The sequence below is a fragment of the Equus przewalskii genome, chromosome 4 (assembly GCF_037783145.1).
Source record: "Equus przewalskii isolate Varuska chromosome 4, EquPr2, whole genome shotgun sequence".
NCBI lineage: Eukaryota > Metazoa > Chordata > Mammalia > Perissodactyla > Equidae > Equus > Equus przewalskii.
Window position 1 is genome coordinate 87,929,484 of NC_091834.1, and position 26,913 is coordinate 87,956,396.

General features: G+C 37.9%; 1 protein-coding gene across 3 annotated transcripts in view; it reads left to right on the top strand.

Moving 5' to 3' along the window:
* EXOC4 (exocyst complex component 4) overlaps positions 1–26,913 on the top strand; it is a 758,598-nt gene that overhangs the window by 610,771 nt on the left and 120,914 nt on the right. For all 3 annotated transcript variants that reach the window (XR_011539582.1, XM_070617731.1, XM_070617732.1), the window contains one exon: positions 9,395–9,550. Coding sequence is in view for 2 of the 3 variants with exons in the window: in XM_070617731.1 (XP_070473832.1) it covers positions 9,395–9,550 (156 nt within the window). In the remaining variant the exon portion in view is untranslated. The remainder of the gene's footprint in view (positions 1–9,394; positions 9,551–26,913) is intronic.

Sequence of the window (26,913 nt, forward strand, 5' to 3'; positions counted from 1 at the left end):
AAGAGATACAAAAGAACATTTGTAAAATGTCTAGAGTATCTGGTTCCTAGAGAGCATTCAGCAATTGAGAGCTTTTATTATGTGCTCCTATAGTTTATTATGCATAACTCTATTCTGGTGTTTATTCCATTGTATTGCAATTTAAGATTTTTTTATTATATATTATTTGATCAATTATTGGTTTATGTGTCTTTTTCTCCCTAAAACATTGTTTTTCAACTGTGGGTTCACATCAGAGTTATTTGGGGAGATTTCAACACACTTATTGGATTTCCCACATTAGGCCCACTGAGCACTGGACCTGGGCAAGAGCAGTTTGAAAAATGGCCCAGAGTGATTCTCATGTGTGTTACTGACCTGAACTCTGAGCTTCTGAAGGAAGTTACTCTGTCTTTTTCCACATAATTATCTTCAGCATTTAGCATGATGTCTGTATATAGGCCTTTCCCTCATGTTGTTGATCAAGTGAGTACTGTCACTCTACTTTTCCAGTGCACATCAGCCGCTCTGCTGGCCAGATACGGATGCTGCTCACCTAACCAGGTGTCCCGTGAATTTGTAGCCAGCAGCCAGTCTTAATTTTTCCCACCTGAGCCTCCATGATCTAGTACAGAAATGATGCAAAGTAATAAGGATCTGGACTAGAATGGAAATACAAACTAAGTAAAGTACATAGTCACTGTGGAAGGGACTTTATAGTCATTAACTCATCTAGTCAGTCACAACAGTTCTGAAGATTAGATACTTCCACCCTTACAGACAAGAAAATGGGGCTTCAGAAAGGTTCATAACGTGGGTAAGGTCACAGAGAATGGGAGTCTGAGTGCGTGCACTAGAAGCTGAGTCTGTCTGGCTCTGAAGCCCAAAGAAGAGGCAGTGGAGTTAAAGAGCAAATGAGAAACCTGAAAAATATTTCAAATGATTTAGAGAGACATGGTAATAGATGCAGAGACTCCAAAACAGTCGATCTGTGCTCAGTTCTGGCTCTACCCTCATCAACTGCTTGACCATGGGCAAGTTCCTTAAGCTCTCTGCCTCAGTATTTCATCTCTCGAATGGGAATAATTACAGTACCTACCCACAGAATTGTTGTTGGGACTAAAAGAGTTCATATATGTAAAGTGCTTAGAAGGATGCCAAGTTCTTAGTAAATGCTAAATAAGTGCCAGCCAATATTATTATTTATTGTTGCTGCTGTTGGGGTTTTTTGTCATTATTTACTTTTAAATTAATTCATTGATAATATTGTTGATAGTCACTAACAAGATGGCAAAAGAAAAATATTTTCATGCCATCTGTTATTTCCCTGGTGTTTTGTGCTTCAATAGTATCAGTCATTCATTCATTCAGTCCGTTACTTTATTCATTCAATAATTATTTATTAGGCACTTCTAGGGGTCAGCGTTATTCTAGGGATGAGGATATGTAAGTGAATAAACTAACGAGGTCCTGTCTCTATGGATTTTACATTCTAATGGAATATCGTAGAAAATAATAAGGTAACAAATAAACTCAGAAATAAAGGTGATATGATTAAAAAAAATTCAGGGTGAGGGGCAGCATCAGAAATAGACCTCACTGAAGACTTGATGTTTGAGCTAAATTCTGAAGGATGAGAAGGAGCCACGTGGAGATACAGGGAAGAGCATCCCAGGCAGAGAGGAGGGAGCAGGTATGAAGATGGAAACAGACTTAGAACTTACTGAATTAAGGTTAGGGTAACTGGAACAGGGTGAGCAAAGAGATTGAATACTGAGTGAGGTTGGACAGGTGTAGGGATCAGATCATTTGGGTTATTTCCGGCTACACATTAGAATGACTTGGGAGCTTAAAAAAGACCCATGCCAAGCCTCACTTCAGAATGTGAAATCGATATATTTTTAGTGCTTCCAAGGTGTTTTAATGTGCAGCCAAGATTAAAGACCATTGATGAAGGATCTCGAGGCCAGGGAATTTGAGTTATACTCTAATGCAGTGGGAAGACATGCAGGGTTGAAACAAGAGGTTACCTGGTCTGATAACCTTTTTATAAATATCTTAAAGATATTCATATTTAAATTTGCTTATCATAAGAAAAATCTGAATAATGACAGTTGAGACAAATTTTATATTAATTCTTGGTCCACTGTGTTACAATATAATTCTTTTCTTGGTTAAGTTCCAAACGGTTATGACCCTTTGTATGAGAACTATTTAAAGGTTTTTATTAAATTATCCCCAAGAGTCACCTTCTGTAAGCTCTCAAGTTCCAAATCCTTTTCCCCAGGTTCTCTTGTTTCTGTTTTCCATGAACCTTCTCCCGAGTGATCAGCTGTTTCTTAACTGTGATTCCTAGGTAGAAATACACGCCATCATAAAGCTCTCTGACCAGCACCGCTGTGATATAAAAGATAACCTGATGTTTCTCTGCTCTTTTCCTGTTTATTCTGCCTCATCTTAAGAGATTTTTCAGTTTTGTTTCTGCATTTGTTTAGTTTTGTTTTAATCAGCAGCATCGTACCAGCTCTTATTTTTGCATCCCTCATTGTCGTTACTGCTATGTTGCTGGACGTTGCACTGTGGTGCCTGCTACAGGCCGAGTCATTCACAGTCAAATGTCAACTACAGCAGCTTAATTTGGACCAGCCTTGTCCGGAGTTCGTTTGCCTAGCTTGGCTCCTAGTTTTTGAAGTGTCTGGAAGATTCAGTCTGGGAAAGTAAACATCATACCCTGGCTGTCACCAAACAGTTGAATCCAATTAGCCCCACCTGCCCCTAGTTGTTTACCTAATGAAAGATTCACCGCCCCGACTGTGTCCAGGGACCAGGCACACTTGCTCTTCCCAACTGTTCCGGAGAGGAAGCAATGCACGTCAGAGCCGGTCGACACCAGCAGATGTTTTCTGAATGAAATTCACTCAGCTGTGTCCAGAGGGTGGACCCTTCGCATGGCAGCCTTATCACCTGTTCCAAGAGGTAGACCTATTTTCCTCTTCCTCCTGGGAACAGGTGCAAATAGATACGCAGATGGCTCTGTCTGTGGCCCATTGAGCTGTGAGTTAATGAGTAGATTATGGTTCTGGTAGTCATGATTAACGCTACTCCTCTTGTGGAATCATTGTTGGAGATTTAGCTCGCTTTTTTTGAGGCTATTTGCATATGTCCTCGAATCTTGTAGACTACACAATCCAGTTTATCACAAAATTATAAACTAATAGATGCGACTGGTCAGGATGGAAACTTTGCCATTTGAATGAAAAATTCTCTTTAGGGTAATTATATGTTGCTAGTGAGTGCCAATATTTCAAATGAGAATATTTGAAATTGCATTTGGGGTTGATATGGTTAATATGAATTAATGATTTATTCCTGAGGGCAGCATATAGGTAGCATTTTAGTTAATTTGGATTACTGTTTTTTAATAAGATAGGATCTATGAATATCAGTGAAGGCAGTAATATAATATTTAACTATTGAATTAAGCCAGTCGTAAAAAAACATGTAAGTAAATAATGTGGGTACCTGTAACGTAGTATCCTATTAAGCTAATTTTTTTATTCCAGCTACTACTAAAATGAAAAATTCTAGATCCTCAAAATGTACAGTACTATTTCACACCTACAGACCCAAACTGTTTCCTAAACCCTAAGGCAGATAGGCTCAAAGATTTAGATACTGTAAAACTGAGTTGGGCTTCGGCTTCTAACTCTGTGAAGCCAAATTTAACATGTAATACGGGTCTGAGAGGAATTGAACCACCCAAAGTTCTTTCTAGACATGGACACTGAAATTTAAATTTTATATCATTTCCACGTGTCACAAAATATTGTTCTTTTGATTTTTTTAGAAAACCGTTTTAAAATGTCAACACTGTTCATAGCTTACAGGACATACAAAGTCAGCTGATGGGGCAGATTTGACGCACAGGCCATAGTTTGCTCAACCCATTGTGAAGTTACAGATGATAAGTATGAAGGGAGGGTTTTTGTTTGTTTACTTTCCAAAGGGAGAGATTATTGTAGTCTGACAGTCAACAGATTCTTCACAGAGAAGGTAAGAGTTTGAGATGTCCCGATCACAGGCCACTTAGGAATAAGTAGAGTAGAAGAGGAAGGCTTGTCAATAATCACTCCTGGGTTCTTTCTCTTTTTTTGTGAGTCAGGATTTTTTTATGTTGGATTTTTTTTTCAGAGGGAGACACACTTGTGTTCACTATTCTGTTGTTTGAATTTAGAGAGGTATGGTGAGAGCCTGGCTGAGTGATCATTTGTTTAAATTACCAAGTGACTTGATAGCTCACCTAAATCCTGTAGTGCAGAGAAGAAATAAAAGAAAACCGCTAAAATGGTTTTGGTTTAATAAGTTATCTAGACTCCTAAAACTGAAGAGGGCTTATTTTTATCTCCAGTTTAATTCTTATGTACTTTCCAAATACCAGGTATTGTGCTAAACCCTGGGGACACAAAAACTAATGAGAAATCAACTCTACCTTCAGAAAACTCATCATCTGGTATGGGATCCCAACATGTAAAGAAGCGTAGTAGGACCAGTGATAGGAAAGGCATGTTGAAGGCAGTGGTTCTCACCCTTGAGTACACAGTGGGATCACCTGGGAAACTTTTGAAAATTCTGATGCCTGAGTCCCACCCCAAGAGGTTCTGACTTACTTGGTCTTGTGTGTGGCCTGATCATCTAGTTTTTTTTTAAAAGCTCCCCAGATGATCCCAATATGCAATCAAGGTTGAAAATCCCTGGTATAAGGGTGATGAGGCACAAAAGAGAGGACTCAGCTATCCCAAGAGAGGAGTCGAGGTAATGCTTAATCAATAGAGGCAAACAAGCAGGATGAGAAAAAGGCTTTCTAGGCAGAGGTAATACACAGTGGCAGGAAACAGTATATCCCATTCAAAAACTCTAGAATACTCATGTATAGGGTGTTCAGCCAACACAAGCAAGGGTTTGGCTGGGAGTAGTGAACAGAGACAGAGGAGGAAAGAGGTAGCAGGAGATGAAGCTGAAAAGGTAGATGCCTTTCTGAGTTTGGTCTTGTATGATCTTGGTCTCCTATGGGATTAGGAATCAGTGAAGAGTTCTAAGAAGAATAACGTGATTGGATTTATAGTTTAGAAAAATGACTCTTCTGACTAGTGTGGCGAGTTGGACTGATGGTCTTGAAACTCCACTCAAGAAGCCCAGTTACAAGGTTATAGCCAAGTCCAAGTGAGAAATGATGAGGATCTAAATATAGGTCAACGGCAGTTCACCTGGACAGGAATTGACAGGTTTATAAGATACTAAGGAGGTGAAATGGTGGGATCTGGTGACTATGGGTGATTAGGATGACCCTGAGTTCTTGACTGACAGGATAGATGGTTGGACTGTTGACCAAAATAGGGAATGCTAGAGGTTTAGTGAGAGAGGGAGAGGTAGATAATAAATGAGTTCCCTTTTTTTGCCTTTGCAGGGGAAGTTTCATCCTAAGCTAACATTTGTTGCAAATCGTCCTTTTTTTTTTTTCTTCTTTGTTCCCCCCACAAAGCCCCAGTACATAGTTTCTGTATAGTTGGAAGTTCTTCTGGTTCTTCTATGTGAACAGCCACTGCACAGCGTGGCTACTGACAGATGAGTGGTGTGGTTCCATGCCTGGGAACCGAACCTGGGCTGCTGAGGTGGAGCATAATGAACTTTAACCACGAGGCCATCAGGACTGGCTCAAATGAGGTCCTTCTGATTCATTTTCATTTGAAATACTGGCAGGGCTTTCAATTAGAGTTCTCCAGTAAGCTTTTGGATATGCAGGTCCCAAGACTTAGAAAAGAGGGAAGCCCTGAAGATATTGATTTGGGAGTCATCAGAATATAGGTGGATCAAGTCTGGCAAGAAGACGATATTGCCCAAGTGAGAAATGCCAAATGCTGTAAAACACCAAGATTTAAAGTATGGACAGAGGAAGACAGCTGTCAGTTTGGCTAAGAAAGAGGTTAGGGTAGTAGGAGGAGAGCCAGGAGAAGATGATGTTGTGGAAACCAAAGGAGCAATATGTCAAGAAGGGAATAACCAGAAGTATCGGATGCTTTAGAAGAATCAAAGAGTGTGAAGAATAAAATATACCCATGGGTTGGTAGAGCAGTTTCAGGAATGATGGTTCTAGAACCCTGATTGCAATTGACTTAAGATGGAATTTTAAATTCCAGTCAAAAGTGTGAAGTAGATAGATTTAGGAAGCCCTTTTCCTACTCCTAAGACATAGAAGGTCCAAATAAAAATATATAACTTTTAAAAAATATTTTAAATAGATACCCAAATTCAAATGGAAGAAAGAAAATTCCCCCAAATGATGCAAGTTAAAGAGAAACTAAAAGCCATAGGAACAAGCAAATGTTGAAGTTGAGTTGCCCACAAAGGTATCAGGACCACGTACAGTGGTTGTCTTAATCCATTCAAGCTGCTATAATAAAATACCACACACTGAGTAGCTTATAAACGACAGAAATTTATTTCTCACAATTCTGGAGGCTGGAAATCCAAGATCACGGTGCTAGAAGGTCCAGATGAGGGCCCTCTTCTGGGTCACAGATTCTCAATGTATCATTACATGACAGAAGGGACTAGGGAAGTCTGTGGGTTCTCTTTTATACAGGTACTAATCTCATTCATGAGGGCTTCACCCTCATGACCTAATCACTTCCCGAAGGCCCCACCTCCTACCGCTATCACATTGGTGTTAGGATTCCAACATCTGAACTGGGGGGCACAAGAACATTCAGATCATAGCAGAGGTCCAGACTCAAATAGGGGCTAGCATTTTAACACCTGCATGACAGGGACCTTTATCTCTGCAGAAGTTATGTAAGGGGCTATTTCCTCCATGAATGGAACCAGGAAAACTCTGAGATTGAGAATGAGTCCCCAATTTTGAAGTAGAAAAAGTGGACCCTAAAAGAAATCAGAGTTCCACGCATGTGACATGTGCAAAGTGAAGACCTCAGCTTGCACTACCCATGTAGGGAGAGAAAGCTTTAAGCCAAAAAAACCTTCAAAACTTATTTGGAATTAGTGAAACCCAAAGATCCAGAAGAGACAAAAGCAAACCAAAAAGTGACATCTCCAAAACTCGGGGCAAATGTGGGATTCCTGTAGAAGACGAGTCCCACTGAGGGAGAGCTTGCAGACCAAAATAGCAAACCACGTGGAAAAACTCACCATCATGAGAAAAGAAGAAAAATGCAACAAACAGGACATTTGACATCCAAAGAACTACCAAAAAATATAGAGCCACATAAAAGGAACTTTAAAACTGCTGCTTTAAAAATATTCAGAGGTGAAGGAATGGAATCCGTAATATAAGAACAGGACATTTTGGAGACAGAAAGCCAGTGGATTTATAAAAGAGCCAAATGAAAGATATAATAATTGAACAATTTTCAATAAGTAATAGATGAATTAAATTATAGAGTAGATCCAAGAGAGAGATTTCATGAATTGAAAAGTGAATGAGAAAGTAAAGTCACTGAGTGAAGGCCACTCGTTTGATGAGAGTGTCTGTGAAGGAGGGAGAGGAGCTTTCCAAGAGAGAAGTGCTGGTTCAAGGAAGAGATTCGTTCATTCATTCATTCATTCATTCATTCATTTTTTTAAAAAAGTAACATAGGTTGGGGAATACAGAGAGATACTAGACATATAGAAAAGGAAAGGCTAACTGTGGGGAGAAAGGATCCCCAGAGCCTAGGTAGAGGGATTATTGGAAGTGAATATGAGGGTGAAATAGATTTGAATATATTCCTGTGGGAGATCAAAGGTGGAGTGGTTGAAGGTATGTGGTTAGATCCCCTCCTTTCTCTGTCAGATAGGAAGAATGTGGGGGATATGCAATGAGGAGATAAAGAAAAGGGCGAAGGTTTAAAAAGTAGCCTCTGAAGGAAGCGGGAGGGGAAGTTGAACAGAGACAGGTAAAAACAATGCCAAAGAACATTGAGGGTCCATCTGGCACAGAATTTGAGATGGTACCGTTCTGTAAGATCGCACCCAGCACCTCAAGTATAAAAGTTAGATTATGGGATTAATCCATAAATCTTGCCGAAAACATTCAAGAAAAGAAAAAAGAAAAAAATGGAATAGAAGATACCAGTGAGAGTAATTTGAGAGATCCAAGGAAAGGTTCATAGGCTGATTTTTGTATTGCTGACCACAGATACCGTTAGAAAACTTTTGCTTATAGTGAGTTAGAAGAGTTCTAGAAATCAACTATGGTTCTCTTATTTATTCTAGCTTATTTTCGGAGAACCAGGGCAGTATTGCTCCCTACAACATGAAACCATCTTACCTTGAGTCAGGTTTTCATGAGTTAGGGTTTTTAGGCTTCAGCTTCTTTTGACTACTAACATTAAATCGTCTATTGGGTAAAGGAGGTTTTATCACACAGACATGCATACACACCATACATATCTTGCATATTTAGAGGTGCATAATGTCCCCCAGTATAACCCTTACACCAAAATAAATCCCTGCCTGTGATGGAGGGGAAAACCTCCTGGAGTCTTGGTCAACTTCAGAGGAGTAGCCAGCTAATTAACACTCCCTTCATAAATAAATGTCATTTCTATCACCAAGTATTGCTGATGAGGATTTTTAGACCATTGAAATTATAGAGAGAGAAATGTTGAACAGAAAGAGAAGCTTTTTAATTAAATTGAATTTGAACGTTTAAGATGAATTTACAGATACATTCTGGTAAGAACAATGTTAATAGCTAACACTGGGGCCCTACTAAAGGACTCGAAGCTTGTCACTCTAGGTCACTAGTCAAAGTCCACTGGAGAGAGCCATAATCAGGGACTTTTTCTGCCTGACTTAAGGGACAGAAGGTTTCTGTATGATGGTGGATTGCTTTGAATAGAGGGGTGTCCATAGTTCAAAAAATATCTTCAATTAGAACTAATTGGTAGTTTAAACCAAGAAGTCAGAAAACAGCCTTTTGTAACACCTCTGTCACCTTTCAACTGCCATTTATGTTGTCCTTTAATAGCGTTCTTTCATATGGTTACCCACTTTTTATTTATTCTACATCTTTCTTGAAAGATCCCTTCAAAACCTACCATACACTTTTATTGATCCCACGGGATTAACTGTGATAAGGGGGACTAATTAGTATTAACAGTATTAACTAATTAAGTATTATTAAGTATTAACTAATTAGTATTACTCAACAATGGAGAAACTAAGAATGAACTCTAGCAATGGTGTTTCCCAGTAATATAACCTATTAATGGATGTCACTGCCTCCAACTCAGATAATGGATTATGTTAATAAGAAAGATGGGGGTGTTATTTTTTTTCTGCAGCAAAGGTAGATGAAAATGCTAACTGGATTCTAGGCAATGTGCTGAACTGTCTCTTTTTTGTTGGTTGTGTTTAGGGGCATTGTCCAGTCAGAAGAAAAACTTGTCATCAGTGCATCTTGGGCAAAAGATGATGATATCAGCAGGCTCTTGAAATCTCTACCAAACTGGATTAATATGGCTCAACCCAAACAGCTGAGGCCAAAGAGAGAAGAGGAAGAAGATTTCATAAGGTAAGAGGTCTATTTCCTAAGTCATACTAAACATAGGGAGGAAAAACATCTGTTTGGCTAACTCTTACATGAAATTTTGTCCAATTCTAAATATCAAGCAGCAATTAACTGACTTCCGTAAAGTCTGTTTTATCCTGCTGCACCTCATTTCCCATGCAAATATGCCTTATGCTCAAAACTTTAGAAGGAATTAATGTGGATCAAATTTGGAGCATAGCTAAATAGAGTTAAAATATCTTTTAATTTGTAGGTTTTTCTCCCTTCTTAGGGAAAAAATACAGTTCATTCATTCATTTATTCAGCAAAGCTATATCGACCTTATTATAGACCGTGCCTTAGAAATATGACAATTAATAAGATAAAGTTCCTGCCCATACAGAGTATGTTAAAGTTGTTCTTAGCATGTTCTTCAGTTCATAGAACTCTTAGCTGAACTTTCTGGAAATACAAATGTGCCTCCCATGTTTGTTCATACACATGGAATAATCGCTGATTGTTTTCTACTTATTTTGACAAAGTAAGGTCTCTCTTTCAACTTTATCATTCAACATTTACCTTTGTACAATTTAAATGATTTACTTAGCCGTGAAAATGTGCCCTAATTTGATGAGGCTACTCATTTTCACACAGCTGGTTTGCCACAGTGAAATATTTTCACCTCTGTCATTTTAGAGCTGTATAAAGTAGAAAAAAATGGAGGTAATACTTTGTCACGTTAAAATTAGGTTTATCCTTATTGTCTTTTGCTTATCCAAGGGAATGAATAAATAGTAAAAATAAAATAAAATAAAAGCACTTTAAAGACGCAAAGACCAGAAGAAGAATAAAAGAAGTAATGGCCAGTATTTTACTTGTAATTCATCGTACAACTGTAGGCTCATCTCTTTCTCAGAATATAGGTCACGACTGTAGACAAATAGGTCTTTACTGCTCACGAAATTAACTGTATTCATACACTATAGTGCCACATTTTTACCAACATTTTATTATGAAAATTTGCCACGGTGCCGTTTAAAACTTTCTCAAAATCGACTCAAAAATTCACCTGTAATTTAACTTAAAGCCTTCCTTTTTGTTTTCTTCATTGTCTCAGAAAAACTTGTCAGCTGGTTACATTAATATAAGAAAACTGTATATACAGTTTACTTTTTAAAAAAAATAATAGACTTTTTTTGGGGAGAGGAGCAGATTTAAGTTTATAAAATACTGAAGGAAAAGTACAGAGTTCTCACATATCCCCTCACCCACCCCACCAATTCCCTCTATTTTTAACATCTTACATTAGTGTGGTACATTTGTTAAAATTGATGAGCTAATGATAGTACATTATTATTAACTAAAGTTTGTAGTTTACATTATGGTTCACTTTTTGTGCTGTACGTTCTGTGGGCTTTGACAAATGTTAAATGAGTGTATACACCATTACAGTATCCATCAGAATAATAGTTTCACTGCCCTAAAAATCCTCTGTGCTCCTCCTAGTCATCCCTGCCTTCCTCTCCCTGAATCCCTGGCAACAACTGATTTTCTTTACTATCTCCATAGTTTTCCCTTTTCCAGAATGTCGTATAGTTGGAATCATACAGTATGTAGCCTTCTCAGGTTGGCTTGTTTTGCTTAGCAATGTGCACTTAAGTTTCCTCCATGTCTTTTTGTGCCTTGATAGCTCTTTTTTTTTTTAATCTCTGAATAATATTCCATTGTGTTGGTGTACCACAGTTTATTAATCCTGTCACCTATTGAAGAACATCTTGGTTGCTTCCAAGTTTTAGCAATTATAAATGAAGCTGCCATAGACATTCAAGTGTAGGTTTTTGTGTGGATGTAAGTTTTCAAGTCATTTGAGCAAATACCAAAGAATGTGATTGCTAGATCGTATGGCAATAGTATGTTTAGTTTTGTAAGAAATTGCCAAACTGTCTTCCAAAGTGGCTTTGCCATTTTGCATTCCCACCAGCAGTGAAGGAGAGTTTCTGTTGCTCCACATCCTCACAGCATTTGGTGTTGCCAGTGTTTTGGATTTGATACGTTCTCACAGATATGTAGTGATATCTCATTGGTTTAATTTGTATTTCCCTAATGACATATGATGAGCATCTTTGCTTATTTGATGCTTATTTAATATCTGTATCTATATTTTTAGTGAAATATCTGTTCAGATCTTTTGCCCTTTTTTTAATTGGATTGTGTGTTTTCTTATTGTTGAGTTTTAAGAGTCCTTTGTGTACTTTGGATACCAGTCCTTTATCTGATACATTTTTTGCAAAGATTTTTCTCCCAGTCTGTACCTTGTCTTTTCATTCTCTTCACAGGGTCTTTGTAGAGCAGACATTTTAAATTTTAATAAAGTCCAACTTACCTATTTTTTTTCTTTTATGGATTGTGGTTTTCTGCCTTCTTTTTTTAATTGAGTATTTTATATGATTCCACTTTTTCTCTTCTCTCAGCATATAAATTGTACTCCTTTTTTTCCCTTTTTCTTAATGGTTGCCCTAGAGTTTGCAAGATACATTTATAATTAATCCACGTCTACTTTCAAATAACACTATACCACAACACAGGTAATGCAAGCACCTTGTAACAAAGTATTCTCAATTCCTCCCTCCTGTCCTTATAGCATTGCTGTCATTCATTTCACCTATCCATAAGCTATAATCACTGCATGTAATGTTGCTGTTATTTTGAACAAAGTGTTACTTGTTAGATCAATTAAGAATGAGAGAAATAAAAGGTTTTATTTTCATTCATTAGTTCCTTCTTTAATGTTCTTCCTTTCTTAATGTTTTTCCAAGTTTCTGACGCATATCATCTTCCTTTTCCCTAAACAACTTTTAACATTTCTTGTAAGGCAGGTCTACTGATGACAAATTCCCTCAATTTTTGTGTGTTGGAGAAAGTCTTTATTTTTCCTTCACCTTTGAAGAATAATTTCACGGAGTACAGAATTCGGGGTTGGTGATTCTTTTCTTTTAACACTTTAAACATTTCACTCCCCTATTCTTGCTTCCATGGTTTTTGAAGAGAAGTCCAGTGTAATTCTAATCCTTGTTCTTTTATAGATAAGGTCATTTTTTCCTCTGACTTCTTTCAAGATTTTTTCCTTTGTTTTTGATTGTGTGCTGTTTAAACATTATGTACCCAGGCATATTTTTTTTTGGTATTTTTCATGCTTGATGTTCTCTGAGCTTCCCACATCTGTGGTTTGATATCTGTCATTGGTTTTGGGAAATTCTCAGTCATTATTGCTTCAAATATTTCTTCTGTTCTTTCTTCTCTTCCTTCTCCTTCTGATATTCCCATTACACTTATGTTACACCTTTTGTAATTGTGCCACAGTTTTTGGATGTTCTCTTCTGTCTTTTCCTTCTTTTTTCTCTTCGGATTTCAACTTTAGAACTTTATATTGACATTTCTTCAAGCTCACTGATTCTTTCCTTGGTTATGCCCAGTCTATTGACAAGCCAATTGTAGAGTTATCTTACTGTGGTGTAATAAGTATTTCTCTCATGACTAATGAAGCTCAGCACCTTTTAATGTATTTTTATGTTTTTATTGGCCATTTGAATATTTTTTGCATAACATATTTGTTCAAATCTATTTTTAATTACGTTGTCTGTCTTTTCCTTACTGACTTGTAGGAATTCTTTATATATATGATTGTAACTCCTTTGTTAGAGATTTATTAATTGATTGATAGATAGTGTCATCTCCCACTCTACAGCTTGCCTTTTTACTCTCTTAATGGGGTCTTTGAGTAAACAGAGTTTTTAAATTTTAATAAGTCCAATTTATTATTTTTTTATGGATAGAACATTTTTTATCCTATTTAGAAATTCTGGCTTATAGCAAAGTCACAGAGATGTTTTTCTCTAAAACCTTTATTGTGCTGGGGGCCAGCCCCATGGCTGAGTGGTTAAGTTCACGTGCTCCAGTTTGGTGGCCCAGGGTTTCACCGGTTCGAATCCTGGGCGCAGACATGGCACTGCTCGTCAAGCCATGCTGAGGCAGCATCCCACATGCCACACCTGGAAGGACCCACAACTAAAAATACACAACTATGTACCGGGGAGCTTTGGGGAGAAAAAGGAAAAATAAAATCTTAAAACCTTTATTGTGATGAACATATTTTTCCCCAGCATCTGAAACAAATTATAAACTCCTAAATTTTTGTTTCCTATCCCTGCTCTCTATATTTCCCCTTAATTTAGGTCGTGTTGTTATGGCAATAGTAGCATAGGGTAGCCTCATGATTTTTCTATCAAGAGAGGTAAAGAATGATTGAGACATCGATTGATTAAAGCCCCAACTATTAATAATAAAACTGACCTTAGGATAGGTCAGTCTGCAAGACTCTACTCTCTCTCAGTATTACCATCATATTTTCCTGCTGCCAGATCTTTAAGAGGTCTGGGTAAGCATATTCCCACTCCTCTTTAAGTGTACTCCTCTAATCGTGTCTATAACCTTAATAGTTGTGTTAGAAGCAACTTCTGGAGGATACATTATTTTCCCCCCTACTTTTCAGGTTACTTGAAATGAATGTAAGTCTTCTTTCTTATGTGCCTCAGCTTATTATGTAACTCTTTAATTGTATTTTATGCTTGCAAAGAGATTTTAAGTCAGTCTTATTAGTTATCTTCAATAGCTTAAAGTTAAAGGGAAGAGTTTTTAGCTGTATTACAGAAAAGAGAATGCTGATGCGAAGAGATGACCTCTGTATACCACCTCATTATACCTTCTGATTTAGAAGAGTTGGAATTAAGGTTCTGGCTTTCTTTACTCTTATTTTGCTCCCTGAATTGTATCACCCTCCATAAGTCAAAAGAAATTATACATAGATTTTTAAATTTTTTTGAGTTATAATATATATGAAGTAAAGCATAATCTTAGGGATATAACTCAGTGAAATGTTATATGTAATTATACCCATGTAACTGCTTCTCAGATCAAAATATAGAACTTTTCTAGCACTCAGAAGGCTATCTTCAAGGTAACCACTATTCTGACTTTTATCACCCTAGTTTAGTTTTGCCTGTCTCAAGTTTTGTATAAATTTAATTATAGTATCTAATTTCTTATGTAGACATGATTTGAAAGTAAATTAAATTTGCTTTAACGGAAAAAAAATAATTTGGGGGTCTGTTTTGTTTTATATGTGATTGATTCTTTCCTCTTAATCTGTCGCATTCTCTATCCTGGTTAGAAATTGAAAGCCAAGGCAAGCAGGAAAAAACACTCTTCGTTGACATTCCATGTGGTAGAGTTGACAGAGAGCCTTGATATAGCACGTTAGAGTACCACAGAGCATGGCCTAAGCCAAAAAGATGGAAAAGTCACACTCTCCTCCTATAATTAGTTTTTAAAGCTCCGAGGGCTATTTGGCACACGGATGAATATAGAATCCAGTCCCCTTTGCATTGAATAAAGGTTATGTTCCCTTCATTACTGAATGAGGCTCTTTTGTATTCTTGCTTTTTAACTAAAAACTAAAGTGTATTATTTCCAGGCTTAACTCTGAATAGAAAAAAAAAATAGGTCAAGCCAGCGCTTTAATAGAAAAAAGAAAAATAGCAAATATCCTTTTGTTCCCAAAGTAACTGAAAGCAAGCTTGCTAGCCCATTGTCTTTGCACCTGTCATATATGTGTACATATTTATCTTTTTGAGATCACTGAATATCAACTGATAAAAGCAGTCTTGTTTTCTGGAGATGTAATTAACAGAAGGGGTAAGCTGTTGGGAGAAGTAAAAGGGGTGGGGAAGGGTTGTCCAGGAGTTGAGAAAGCCATGTGTTTTAGAAAGAATGTCCCAAAAGATATGTTACCCCCATTTCACTCAAGGCCCCAGAATTTCAGATAGTAAGAATCATTTCTCTAGAGCCAGGTTTGAAAGCCTTTAAGTGGATAAATGTGATTGGTGGGAGCAGGATCAGAGTTTTCAGGTGATAAAAGTCAGAGAATATATAAAGCCTACAAATTAGTCTTCAATTCTAAAAGGCAGAAGAATGAATGATAAAGAATTAAGTTTCTGGAAAGACTGTGCAATGTTTCAACAATCACAACAATCAGAGTTGACAGTGCCGGTGCTGTACAGCAACGTTATGAGTTTTCAGGTACTATTTTTCAACAGACAAGGAAACTCAGGTGCAGAGAGACTACGTAACTTCCCCACATTCACAGAGCCAGTAAGTGACAGAGCTAGAATTTGACCACAGGTAGTCTGGCTCCCAGAGCTACCACACTATGATCAACCAGCCTAAAAATGGATCCGGGATTTGTATTTTGGGACGTTTGAGTTATTCCTTCATTTTCATCGGTCACCATAATCTTGACTGATATTCTAATCATTTTATCCTAATGTCACAAACATTCATCATATAAGTGTTTTTACTCTAGATTTTGCTCATTATTATTGATATTCATTGTATTATATTTAATGTATAAAGTTTCTATAGGTTCTTTCCCTTTCAATAACAGGTTGTTAACAGAATATCTAGCTATATGGACATGGACAATGTATTGAAACCGGGAATATAGGTACTTTAAAACTGACTATCTTGTCTTTCCTCTGAGTTTGTCTAATCAAAGAAAAGGAAAAATAAGAGTAATCATTATTGTAAAGAGAAAGAAGACACAAAGGGTATGAAAATATTAAAATGATATAAAACAAGTTATGTAGGTTTCAGATAAAGCATGATGCAGTCCCGAGTAGGGAAGAGAGATTAAAGAACATATTTAGCTATTTTAATTATTGAGTTATTTAGAAGATAACTTTTTAATTTTGTCTAGAGAATCAAATGAGTGATATTAAGACTGCTTATTGCTGTTCTCTTTTGTTGTTCTCCGAAACTATGAACTCAAAGTGATTAAAGAGCAGCAAAATACTGTTTTCAAAGAGCAAAGTGATTCCTAAGATTTTATTTGGCATGAGTTCTATGTTATATATTTAATGAAAAAAAGAAAAGTAAAGCCAAAAGCAGGGTTACACTTTTGCACTTCCTTCAACGAAACACTAATAGTACATCATAGATCCTCAATCAATGTGGAGTGAATAAAAGTGAATTTAAGAATAGGAAGGATCAGCCACTCTTTAAATGAAAAGAATAAAATATAAAGAATGGTGAGCCAAACGCCTTAATTGGAAGAAAATGCCATCAGTGGCCTCCCTAAAAGTTACATGTATAGTAACATGTTCCTTCTGGAAGCTCACCGGCCTGAGTCCTAGTCCTCAACACTGCCATCAACTAGTCTGCTTTGTTTTGTTTTGTTTTTGCCTTTGGTGGGTCCTTACACCTCTTCAATTCTTTATCCAGCACAGATTAGACAATTAAAAGAAAGGGAAATCTAGTAGGTCTAGGAACGTATGCACATATGGACTTAGTATGAATAAAGTAGAGCAGAAATAATTTTCAGAAAAATTGTACTTTGAAATTTAAAAGTTTCTCAAAATAATATAAGCAACAGCTGTTAAAAGATTCCAGAGGGGCCGGCCCAGTGACATAGTGGTTAAGTTTGTACACTCCATTTTGGTGGCCTGGCGTTCCTAGGTTCAGATCCTGGGCCCCGACCTAGCACTGCTCATCAAGCCACGCTGTAGCGACATCCCACGTAAAATAGAGGAAGATTGGCACAGATGTTAGCTCAGCAACAATCTTCCTCCAGCAAAAAGAAGAAGATTGGCAACAGATGCTCGCTCGGGGCCAATCTTCCTCACACAAAAAAAGGTTCCAGATAACTATAGCTATTAGAGAAACTTTAGATAAATTTGAAGGAGCAAATAAAAGATCTGATGCAGGAAAAAGACTTTAGCTGGCTTGAACGAAATTGTTCATTAGAGTGTAGACATTTATTTCACTATCTCTGCATGCTTAATATGACTTTAAAAATATAATTATAAAAGGAAAGATGAATCAGAAAACATGAATATATTAAATAAGTACAAGAGTTGAAAATGCTTTGCTGAAATTTTTCCCCCCTCAGTTCAATAAGATGAAGGTCATAGATGGATGTAGGACACTGCCAGGCAAGAGTAGATGAGAAGCAGACTTAAATCTCAAAATTAAACAAAAAAGACAGGTAATTAACTGGAGACTCAGCTACAAACATATCAATTAATTTTCAAGATGATTGAATTAGGCACTTTGTTATTATATCAAAATGATATGACTCTTGTTAGCATAAGATTGGCAGTAAATGAAAAAAAAATTCTAAATCTCCTCTGTACACTGCACAAATGCTAGTCTGTTTAGACAGTTATTTGAGGATTATAGTTATCTGTTACTATGATTAAAAAGTCATTAATATCGTCTTTTCTACATTTTATTTTTTTATTTAATTTCAGATCATGGAATTATTTAATTTTTTTCACTTAGCTGTACCTGTAATACCATTCGTCTTTCTCTTATTTGGAATCTTAATAAAAGAAAACAAATTTAATTCCTCTAATTTAGTCCCCCTCAGCCTTTCAGAAAGGGAGGCTGAGAATGATGGTCTGTGCCATGGTAGTGGCAGATGAGACATCCATTATCTAGCCAGGGTAGGAGCAGGAAGAGGTGTTCCTAAGACACAGGAAGCAGTGAGAGAGTCCAAAACCACCGCTGGAAAGGCCCGCACCTGCTGGCGTCTCTCTCCAGTCTGTCTCTGCTGACGGCCTGTCTCTGCTGCAGGCTTAAATTCCCTCTCAGATGATGAAGGACCGCTTGCCTTCTGACCCTGTCTTTCTTCCCCTGTTGAACTTCTTCAGATTCGCAATCCCGCACGCGCTTTCCCACCTCTGTGCCTTTTCCATGCCCGTTCCTCTTCCTGGAATGCCCTCTGCTCATCCCACTCCTGCTTCTTGTACCTGCCCAGTTCAGCTTTCAAGATACAGCTCAGGTATCAACTCCTCCAACATCTCCTCCCCCAGGCCCTCCCCACTTCTGCACCCTACCCCGCTTCCCTCCTGGATTAGGAGCTCACAGTGTGCGGGGAGTCAGACAAATAAGCAATTTATAGTGTGGTGAGTGCTATGCTAGAGGGAAAGATATGGGTAAATATATAAAAAAGAGGCCAGTAGAAAAACTAAAAATAGTGATATAACTACATTATAATTACAGGAGAAATGGGTATAACTGGGTGTGGGAGGAGGGGACATCTGTAAGCTAATTCCCCAGCTATCCATCGAGCAGGACGTGAGAATAAAATGTCTACAATCAATACATAAACAGGTAGCGGTTTCCACAGATTATGTAGAGAGATGGCTATAATCCTGGAAGAATTAGAAACAGAAATAGTTGTGTTTTTTTTTAAGTTATAGGTGCTTCTTTCTGGAGCACAAGGCTAAACACAGGGAGGGGTGGGGCAGGGAATCACTGCTCATCATTACAAATTATTTAACCATGAGTAATTATTACTTAGGTTTTAAATTTTCGTTTGCTTAAAAAATAATTTCCACACATCCTCAAGCCCTGTTACTGTTCACTCCCAGTTCGATAATTCTCCAGAAATATGTTGTCATTCTAACATTTTTTTATCTCTGAAAAAATTCTTGATCCTAGGCCATGTTCACTTTTCTGCCAAATTTATGCAAAGCATTTACTCTTCTCTACAGTATTTTACTTTGCCCCAGAGGTTCCCATCTCTTTCTTTATCTTCCTCCTAAGACCTCCGTGCCCCTACCCGTTCCTCGGTCCCTTCCCCCTCTGTGTTCCAAAAGAGCTACCTTGAAGACATGGCACATGGTGCTTAGTTTTGGAATCGCTGCCTTTGTTTGAGATCATTGTTTAGTGTCTGGCCTCTGAATAGATTTAGATTCTTCGAAAGGAAATTGTCTGCCAATTTGAAAAATGACCAGAATGATCAATAAGCTGGAATACACAGACAAGGAAGTTCAATGCTACATACATTTTGACTTTCAGCAGCTGAAAAACGAAAGTATGTGTTCAACTTATAATAAGTAATTATTGGTTATTTTAATCCTATATATTGATAATCTGTCTTAAAGCTTAAGAAATGTTCTTTATGGAAAACTAGTGCTATTTGTATGAATGCATAACTTATAGTGGCTCCTGGCAGAAAAACTACATACCTCTGGAAGGTCCAGCACCTACAGAAAAAACTTGTACGTTATTGTCTATATCCAGTGTTGCTTGGCAACATCCTACAAAGAAAACTTAGTAGCCAGGCTTATTTGAGTGGCTTGGCTGAAGAAAGAGGCATTCATGTTCCAAGCTAACCGAGCATTTTGGTGCAACTTTATTCCAAGTTGAGTCTGTATCAGAACGCTGAGCAAGTGCCATCCGCCTGAAAATAATGTGCTGTTTCACAATTAGCTCTTTGCCTGTCATTACCTAGTATCGGTTTTCATGGAATTATTCACTGTCTTTACCCACCGATACGTCAGTGTACTCATCTACCTGGTACCAAAAAAGAGGGTACAGAACGTGGAGAAAACCCTGAGGTTCAGCCTTGGGTTTTTGCCTTTTTCTGCCCTAATTCTGTATGTGTCTTTAGCCATGCCCCTCACCCCTCTGCACCTCCATCCTTCATCTGTAAATGACAGCCTTTGATTCTAGAACTTAGAGGCTGGTTTCTGTGTGTGTGTGTGTGTGTGTGTGTGTGTGTGTTTTGACTGGAATATTAGTAGAATATTAGTTCATCTTTAATGTCCAGTAAAATTGTGTTTCTATGTTGTGTGTTTACACCTTAGAGTAGGTTGGAGCCCTTTGTATAATGAGTATACTTACTGTATTCTATTCATTTTGTAGAATTTTGAATATAATTTTACTATTTTTTAGCTAATAGTTTTAGTATATTTAGTTCTATTTCTAGTATGTTTACCTATATGGATATTTCTTTTTCCTGGCTTGCAGAGGCCCATTTTCTTGCTGTGTCCTCACATGTCAGAGAGAGAAGGAGAGAGATCTCTCTCGTCTCTTCTTATAAAGGTGCTTAATCCCATTGCGAGGGCTCCACCTTCATGACCTAAGTACCTCCCAAAGATCCTCTCTCTAACTACCATCACTTTGAAGTTTCAGGCCTCAACATATGAAGAGGGGTGGGGGTACATTTCAGTCCATAGCAGGTTGCAAATACTTAACTGTTTACCTGCAATCTGAGCTGTAATTTTACATTAGTGATCAGAAATTAGTCAGAAATTTTAAAAGCTAACTGTTTAATGTATAGAATATATTGTTAGTAATACGGGCAAAAGGACAAAAGTTATGCTGCCAGAGAAGAGAAATGGCAGCTTAAATTAAAATTATAATTATAGAGAAAGTTTAAAGAATTTCTTGTCGTATGACTTATGCAGTTCTGAGTCAAACAGGAGCAGGGTTTTTTGTTTTTTTTTTTACATAATGAATCTCCCATAATAATGTATCTGGACTTATTTCACAGTCACTTACATTGACCTGTGATTAAAATCTTGGCCTTTAATTGGAGACTCACTCTTTGAACCCTGGTGTTTTGCTACCAGCACAGCCTCTAGAGGCTTTGTATAAAAAGAGTGATGCTTTTGTGTCTTTCTTTTAGGCAGGGAACCTGCATGGAGGTGAAACTGCCTTCAGCGGAATGTTGGCTGCAGTTCACTCTCAACCTTTGCCCTGCCATCTATTGCCTTGATGGCACTATCCTTTTTTTCCTAGAATAGACTTACTTGGGCATAATAGTTTCTCCGTGCTTACCCATAAGAACACAACACGTAACTACTCCAGAATTCTCATACAGGGATGGAAAGATGGACTGACAGAAGAAATTGTGCATTTATGCCTGTGTGGATTCAACATGTCAAAACATAACTCACTGTCATTCTAAATTTTCTCTCTCCAGATCTGAAATGAGAATGGCTGAAACAATTTGCAAGAGTTCTGATTGCTTTCGTAATGTTGTTCAAGTTTTTAATTGATGCATTAAATTGTCATCATACATGTTATGTCATACCTTGTACAAAACCTTCATTTCTGGAAACTCAGCACATTGGGAAGAAACTTAAAGATCATTGTCAAGGGATCCGTCTAAGTGATTCCTAGGATCTATTTTGGGGAGGGGCAGGAGAGAGATACTGATTTTGAAAAGTGCAACAATTGTCTATTTCTAGCTTCTTATTTTTTCCCTGAACTTAAACTGTTTTTAAATTTGGAAATTTTTAAACCTATAGAAGAATTGAAATAATAGTCTAGTGAATGCGTATATACCCTGACTTAGAGTTACTGACTGTTAACATTCTGCCATACCCACTCTGTTCTCTCTTCAAATATATACATACACTTCCCTCTTACCAAACCATCCAAAAGCAGGCTAAGGACATCGTGACCCTTTACTCTTAAACACTTGAGCATGCGTCTCCCAAGAACAAGGGCGTTCTCCTACACACCCATGTCATTACCATATGTATTAGTAGTTTTATGTCACTGCCATAACAAGACCACAAATTTAGTAGCTTAAAACAACACAGATTCATTTTCTTTCAGATCTGTAGGTAAGAAGTTCAACACAGGTCTCATTGGACTAAAATCAAGGTGTCTGCAGGGCTGCGTTCCTTTCAGGAGGTTCTAAGGGAGAATGCGTTTCCTTGTGTTTCCAGCATCTCACTCCTTGGGGAGAGGCCAACCTCACTCCTTGGTCTGTGGTCTCCTCCTCCATCTTCAAAGCCAGCAACATAGCATCTCTCTGGCCCTTCTTCAATCATCGTATCTCTCCCTGACCACAGCTAGGAAAGCTTCTCCACTTTTAAGGACTTTTGTGATTAGATTTGGTCCACCCAGATAATCCAGGATAATTTCCCTATCTCAAGGTCTTTATCCTTAATCACACCTGCAAATTCCCCTTTGCCCTGTAAAGTAACATATTCACAGGTTCCCAAGATTATGATATAGACATCTTTGAAGGGCTGTTATTTTGCCAACCATACCACACCTGACAAAATCAGCCTTTATTCAAAGTTTATCCAGCATACAGCCCGTAGTCTTATTTCCCCAATTACCAAAAAAAACCCAAGAATGTTGTCTAGATTTTTTAAAATCCAGGATCCAATCATGGTTCACACATTATGTTATGTTTCTTTAATTTCCACTAATCTGCAACAGTCTCATCAACTCCCTCTATTTTTCGTAACATGAAATTCTTTGATAAAGAGTCTAGCCAAGTTATCAAATAGAGGTGTGAATTTATCTAACAGTTTCTTTGTGATTACATCCAGATTGAACATTCTGTCAAGAACACCACATAGGTGATATTTTGTGCCTCCCACTATGTCGTTTCACATAAAGTCTAGCTGTGCTTAGCAATGGCAAGCTTGACCATTTAGTTAAGGTAGTGACTGCCAGATCTTCCCATTGTAAAGGTGCATTTATTTTCTTTTGTGATTAGTAGTAATCTGTGGGATGATACCTTGAGACTATGTGAATTTCCTGTTCTCTAACAACCTTTTAACTATTGGTTTTGGCATCCATTGATGAACTTTGTCTGAAACATTTATTAGCTGACATTCTTCTGTAAAAAAAGAACTTTTCCTCCACCTCCCTCTTTCTCTCCCTCCCCTTCTTCCTCCTACCCCCCCTTTCTCTTTCTCTCTTCATCTCATTGATGGCTTTCTATTAGTCATTGCTTTAGGCATAATTGGAAGGAAAGCTTTATGGGGAAAAGGAAGAATGGTGGGTAAATGAACGGAAAGTATTTGCATTGGAGACTTTATTCCTTATCTCTCTAATAATAATGTGAACACTTGGGGGTGAGTCAATCTTTGTGCTGTCACATCAAAATGATTTAAATGTTTGAAGATGATCATGATTGATTACAAATACTTTCATTAGCCTACCTAAATGTTTTCCTTTTGTTACATGTTCAGATTAAGGGCCTGGATGGGAGAGTTCTGGGCAAGTAGCTGCTTTCATTCTCCAGGGAGCCTCAGAAACAGCAAGGGATTCTAGCATTTCTAAAATGTGATTGCATTAAGCAATTCCGTTTTCTCTGTTCTGTGTACTTAACAATTTGTTGCTACCTTTACTAACATCTCACCTGCTAGAGCATGACTTAGGAGCATGACTAAAATAATGGGATCACTGGAAGAGATGGGAATTGTGAGTTTTTTTCCTTTTAGAGAAGAGTGCTCTCACATCTCTCATGGTTCCTTTCTCTTAATAAAAGCTCTCTCAGCATGTTGTTCTGAGCCAAGCATATGTGACATATCCTGTAACTCAAGAACAGACTTAAAGCAGAACTATCCCCATCGTCCCTCCATTTAAAAAATTAATTTAAAACAAAGACTGAGCAGGCAACTAATTAAATGGTCAGAGCATCAGGCCACTTGTGGAAAGGCTCCTCATCACTGTTAAACCCAGGCCGTGGACCAAGGTGACCCACTGCACAGGGATGACTTGTGACCTAGCGGAAGTAACAGGTCCATCCTTAATGGAGGTAACGTCCCCTCAGTCATCCCCTCTCACCAGCCATTCCTCATGTTTGCTCATTCACTCATCCTTCTCTTCTCCTTTCAGAGTGCACTCATGTTGAATTTAAGAGTTTTGTGTCCTCCTTCTCTCTGCCCCACAGAAACTCTTACATCATTTGTGGATTATAAACATATCAAGGAGCTGGAACACTGTTTTCCCATAAGGCTTCTGATTTACTTTATTGTTGGCAGTTGCCCTTCAGTCAAGCATTCTGGTCTTAAAAAGGAGGAAGGTGCTGGTTGCTATTAAGGGGCTCCACTCTAAGATATGACAGATCTGTATATGTCTCCCCTCCTTTGCTCTACTTGAGAGTTGAGTGTTCAAGAAAGTTCAATTCCATGATAAGAAGCAATTTTTCTATGTCTTGGAGGGCCTGTTTGAATCCCTGGGCAAAGGCAAATGCTAAAGCTACTGCAACTTGTGAGAGGCGGCATGGATCGTCGCCCTGATTAGTAAACTAAGAGCAGAAACAAGCTCTGTTCTCGCCTTTGCTACAGTGTACAAATGAGCACATAGTCCTCTGTGTGCTTCAGCTCTCTATAAAATGTCTGATACAAGTTTGCCATCTTTGGTGTCGGTGTCGCAATCCAATGTACACATCAGGATAGATGCGGAGAGGGCTGATGGCCACTCTGAGTTTATTATAACCAGCGTTTCAATATATACATAGCTTACATCTGTTAAACATACACAGGTGTTCTGGATGAAGTAATTAGCGAATGCCAAGAATTCCTAGTGATTTCTCAAGGAGCCCTCTCTTGGCCTCTGTTTTGATATTATCATGTTGTTGCTGTGCTCCTATATTTTTATCTCAGAGCAGGCAAGGTCTCTTAGGCAACGGTCCCTCTTGCTCCCGATATCGATATCGTTTCTCCATCTGTGCCCCCGGGCGGCCGCTGCCCGGCTTAGGTTGCCCCCCAGGGGGTCTTACCCGTCATTGGCTAACCGGCCTTCTCACCTCCGGGTCACAGTTTGTTGGCAAGCTTTTTCCAGTGATTATTAACCCTTCCTGTGTCAGGGGCGGCTACATTTGGGAGACTCAGTCAAGGAATACATTCACAGGGCCAGGCAGACTTTTTAACACAGTATTTTTCGAACTCTGGGTCATGGCATATTAGCACATCATGAAGTCATTTTAGTGGGCTTTGACCCCACCGTAGAAACTAAGACAGGGCCTTGGTAATGGTGGATTCCTGGTAAATATCTGCTAAAGAATAGATGACTCAGTAATAAAAAGATAAATAACCCAATTACAAAATGAACAAAGGTTCAGAATTGACATTTCTTTAAAGAGGATATACAAATGGTCAATAAACACGTGAAAAGATGTTCAATATCATTAGTCATCAAGGAAATACAAATCAAAACCACAATAAAATATATTAGTTCACATCCACTAGAATGACTATAATTTTTAAAAAGACAGTAATCACAAGTGTTGGCAAGGATGTGGAAAAATCTAAATCTTCATATTGCTACTGGTGGAAATGTAAAATGGTGCAGTTGTCTTGGAAAATAGTCTGGCATTTCCTCAAAAGGTTAAAGATAGAGTTACCATATGACCAGCAATTCCACTCCTAGGTATATATACCCAAGAGAAATGAAAACATACATCCACACAAAAATACACAAATGTTCATACCAGCAATATTCGTAATAGCCAAAAAATGAGAACAACCCAAATGTCCATCAACTGGTGAATAAATAAACAAGATGTGGTATATCCATACAATGGAATATTATTTGGTAATAAAAGAAATGAAGTGCTGCTACGTGCTTGAACATGGATGAACCTTGGAAACGTTAAGTAAAAGAAGCCATTCACAAAAGACAGCATAGTGATGATTCCATTTATATGAACAGGAGTCATAGATGAATGTCCAAAATAGGGAAATCCATAGAGACAGAAAATAGAGTAGTGGTGGCGGTTGGGGATAAGTGTGAAGTCTAATGGATACAGGGTTTCTTTTTGAGGGATAAAAATGTTCTAAATTAATTGTGGTATGATTGCATAACTCTGTGACTATACTAAAAACCGCTGAACTGCCTATATTAAATGGGTGAATTTTATGGTATGTGAACTATATCCCAATAAAGCTGTTATTTTAAAAAATGCCCATGCTTGAGCCCCACCCATGACCATTAAATCAGAGTTTCTGCAGGTGGAGTTTGGCATGGGATGTTTTGTTTATGCTTCCCTGATTAAGCTTTTAATGTATAGCCAGGATGAGAACCACTGGTTTAGGCTAACCTCCAAGATCTCTCTCAGTCTCAGAACACCATAAATCCGTGAGTCTAGTGTTTTGTGCCTGTCTCTGAGCAAGCCAATTTAAAGGAGCAAGGGGAAGAGCCGATGGTCAAACCCTCCCCCCACCTTGATGACAGTCATGATTAATTTCTCTGGCTGTCATCTCTGAGTTAGTAGAAACCCAGAAACCACAATTTTCCTGCAACCAGGAAAAAAAAGAAAAAGATGAATATTGTTCTAAGTCCCAAGCAGAAACTAGGAGAAGAGAAGTTGCTGATATTTCATATATTCACCTTGCAAAGAACACCCTGAGGCCCCTCCCCAGCTCTTTCCCCATTCTGCCTCTGCACAGAATTGTGGACCACTCAGCCTCATCTAGCCAGTCAGGAGCATTGCAAGTTTTTAAATGGTGGAAGAACCGTAGGCAAAGAAAGCAAATGAAAAATTCTTGATTGTGATTATTGAAGGGGGAGACAAATTTCTAAAGAGGAACAATTACTTATTAAATATGAAAAATAGCTACTCATATGATAGTGTGTGATGAAATGTACATGCATGAAAACCATTGAGGGATAGACTTAGTGATGAGTTTTAGCAGTTCCTAGGAGGAAAAAAATAATACTGTAATCAAGATAACTGGACTATCTTATTACTTATTTATGAGGGTTTAGCCAAGATCATTTTAGAA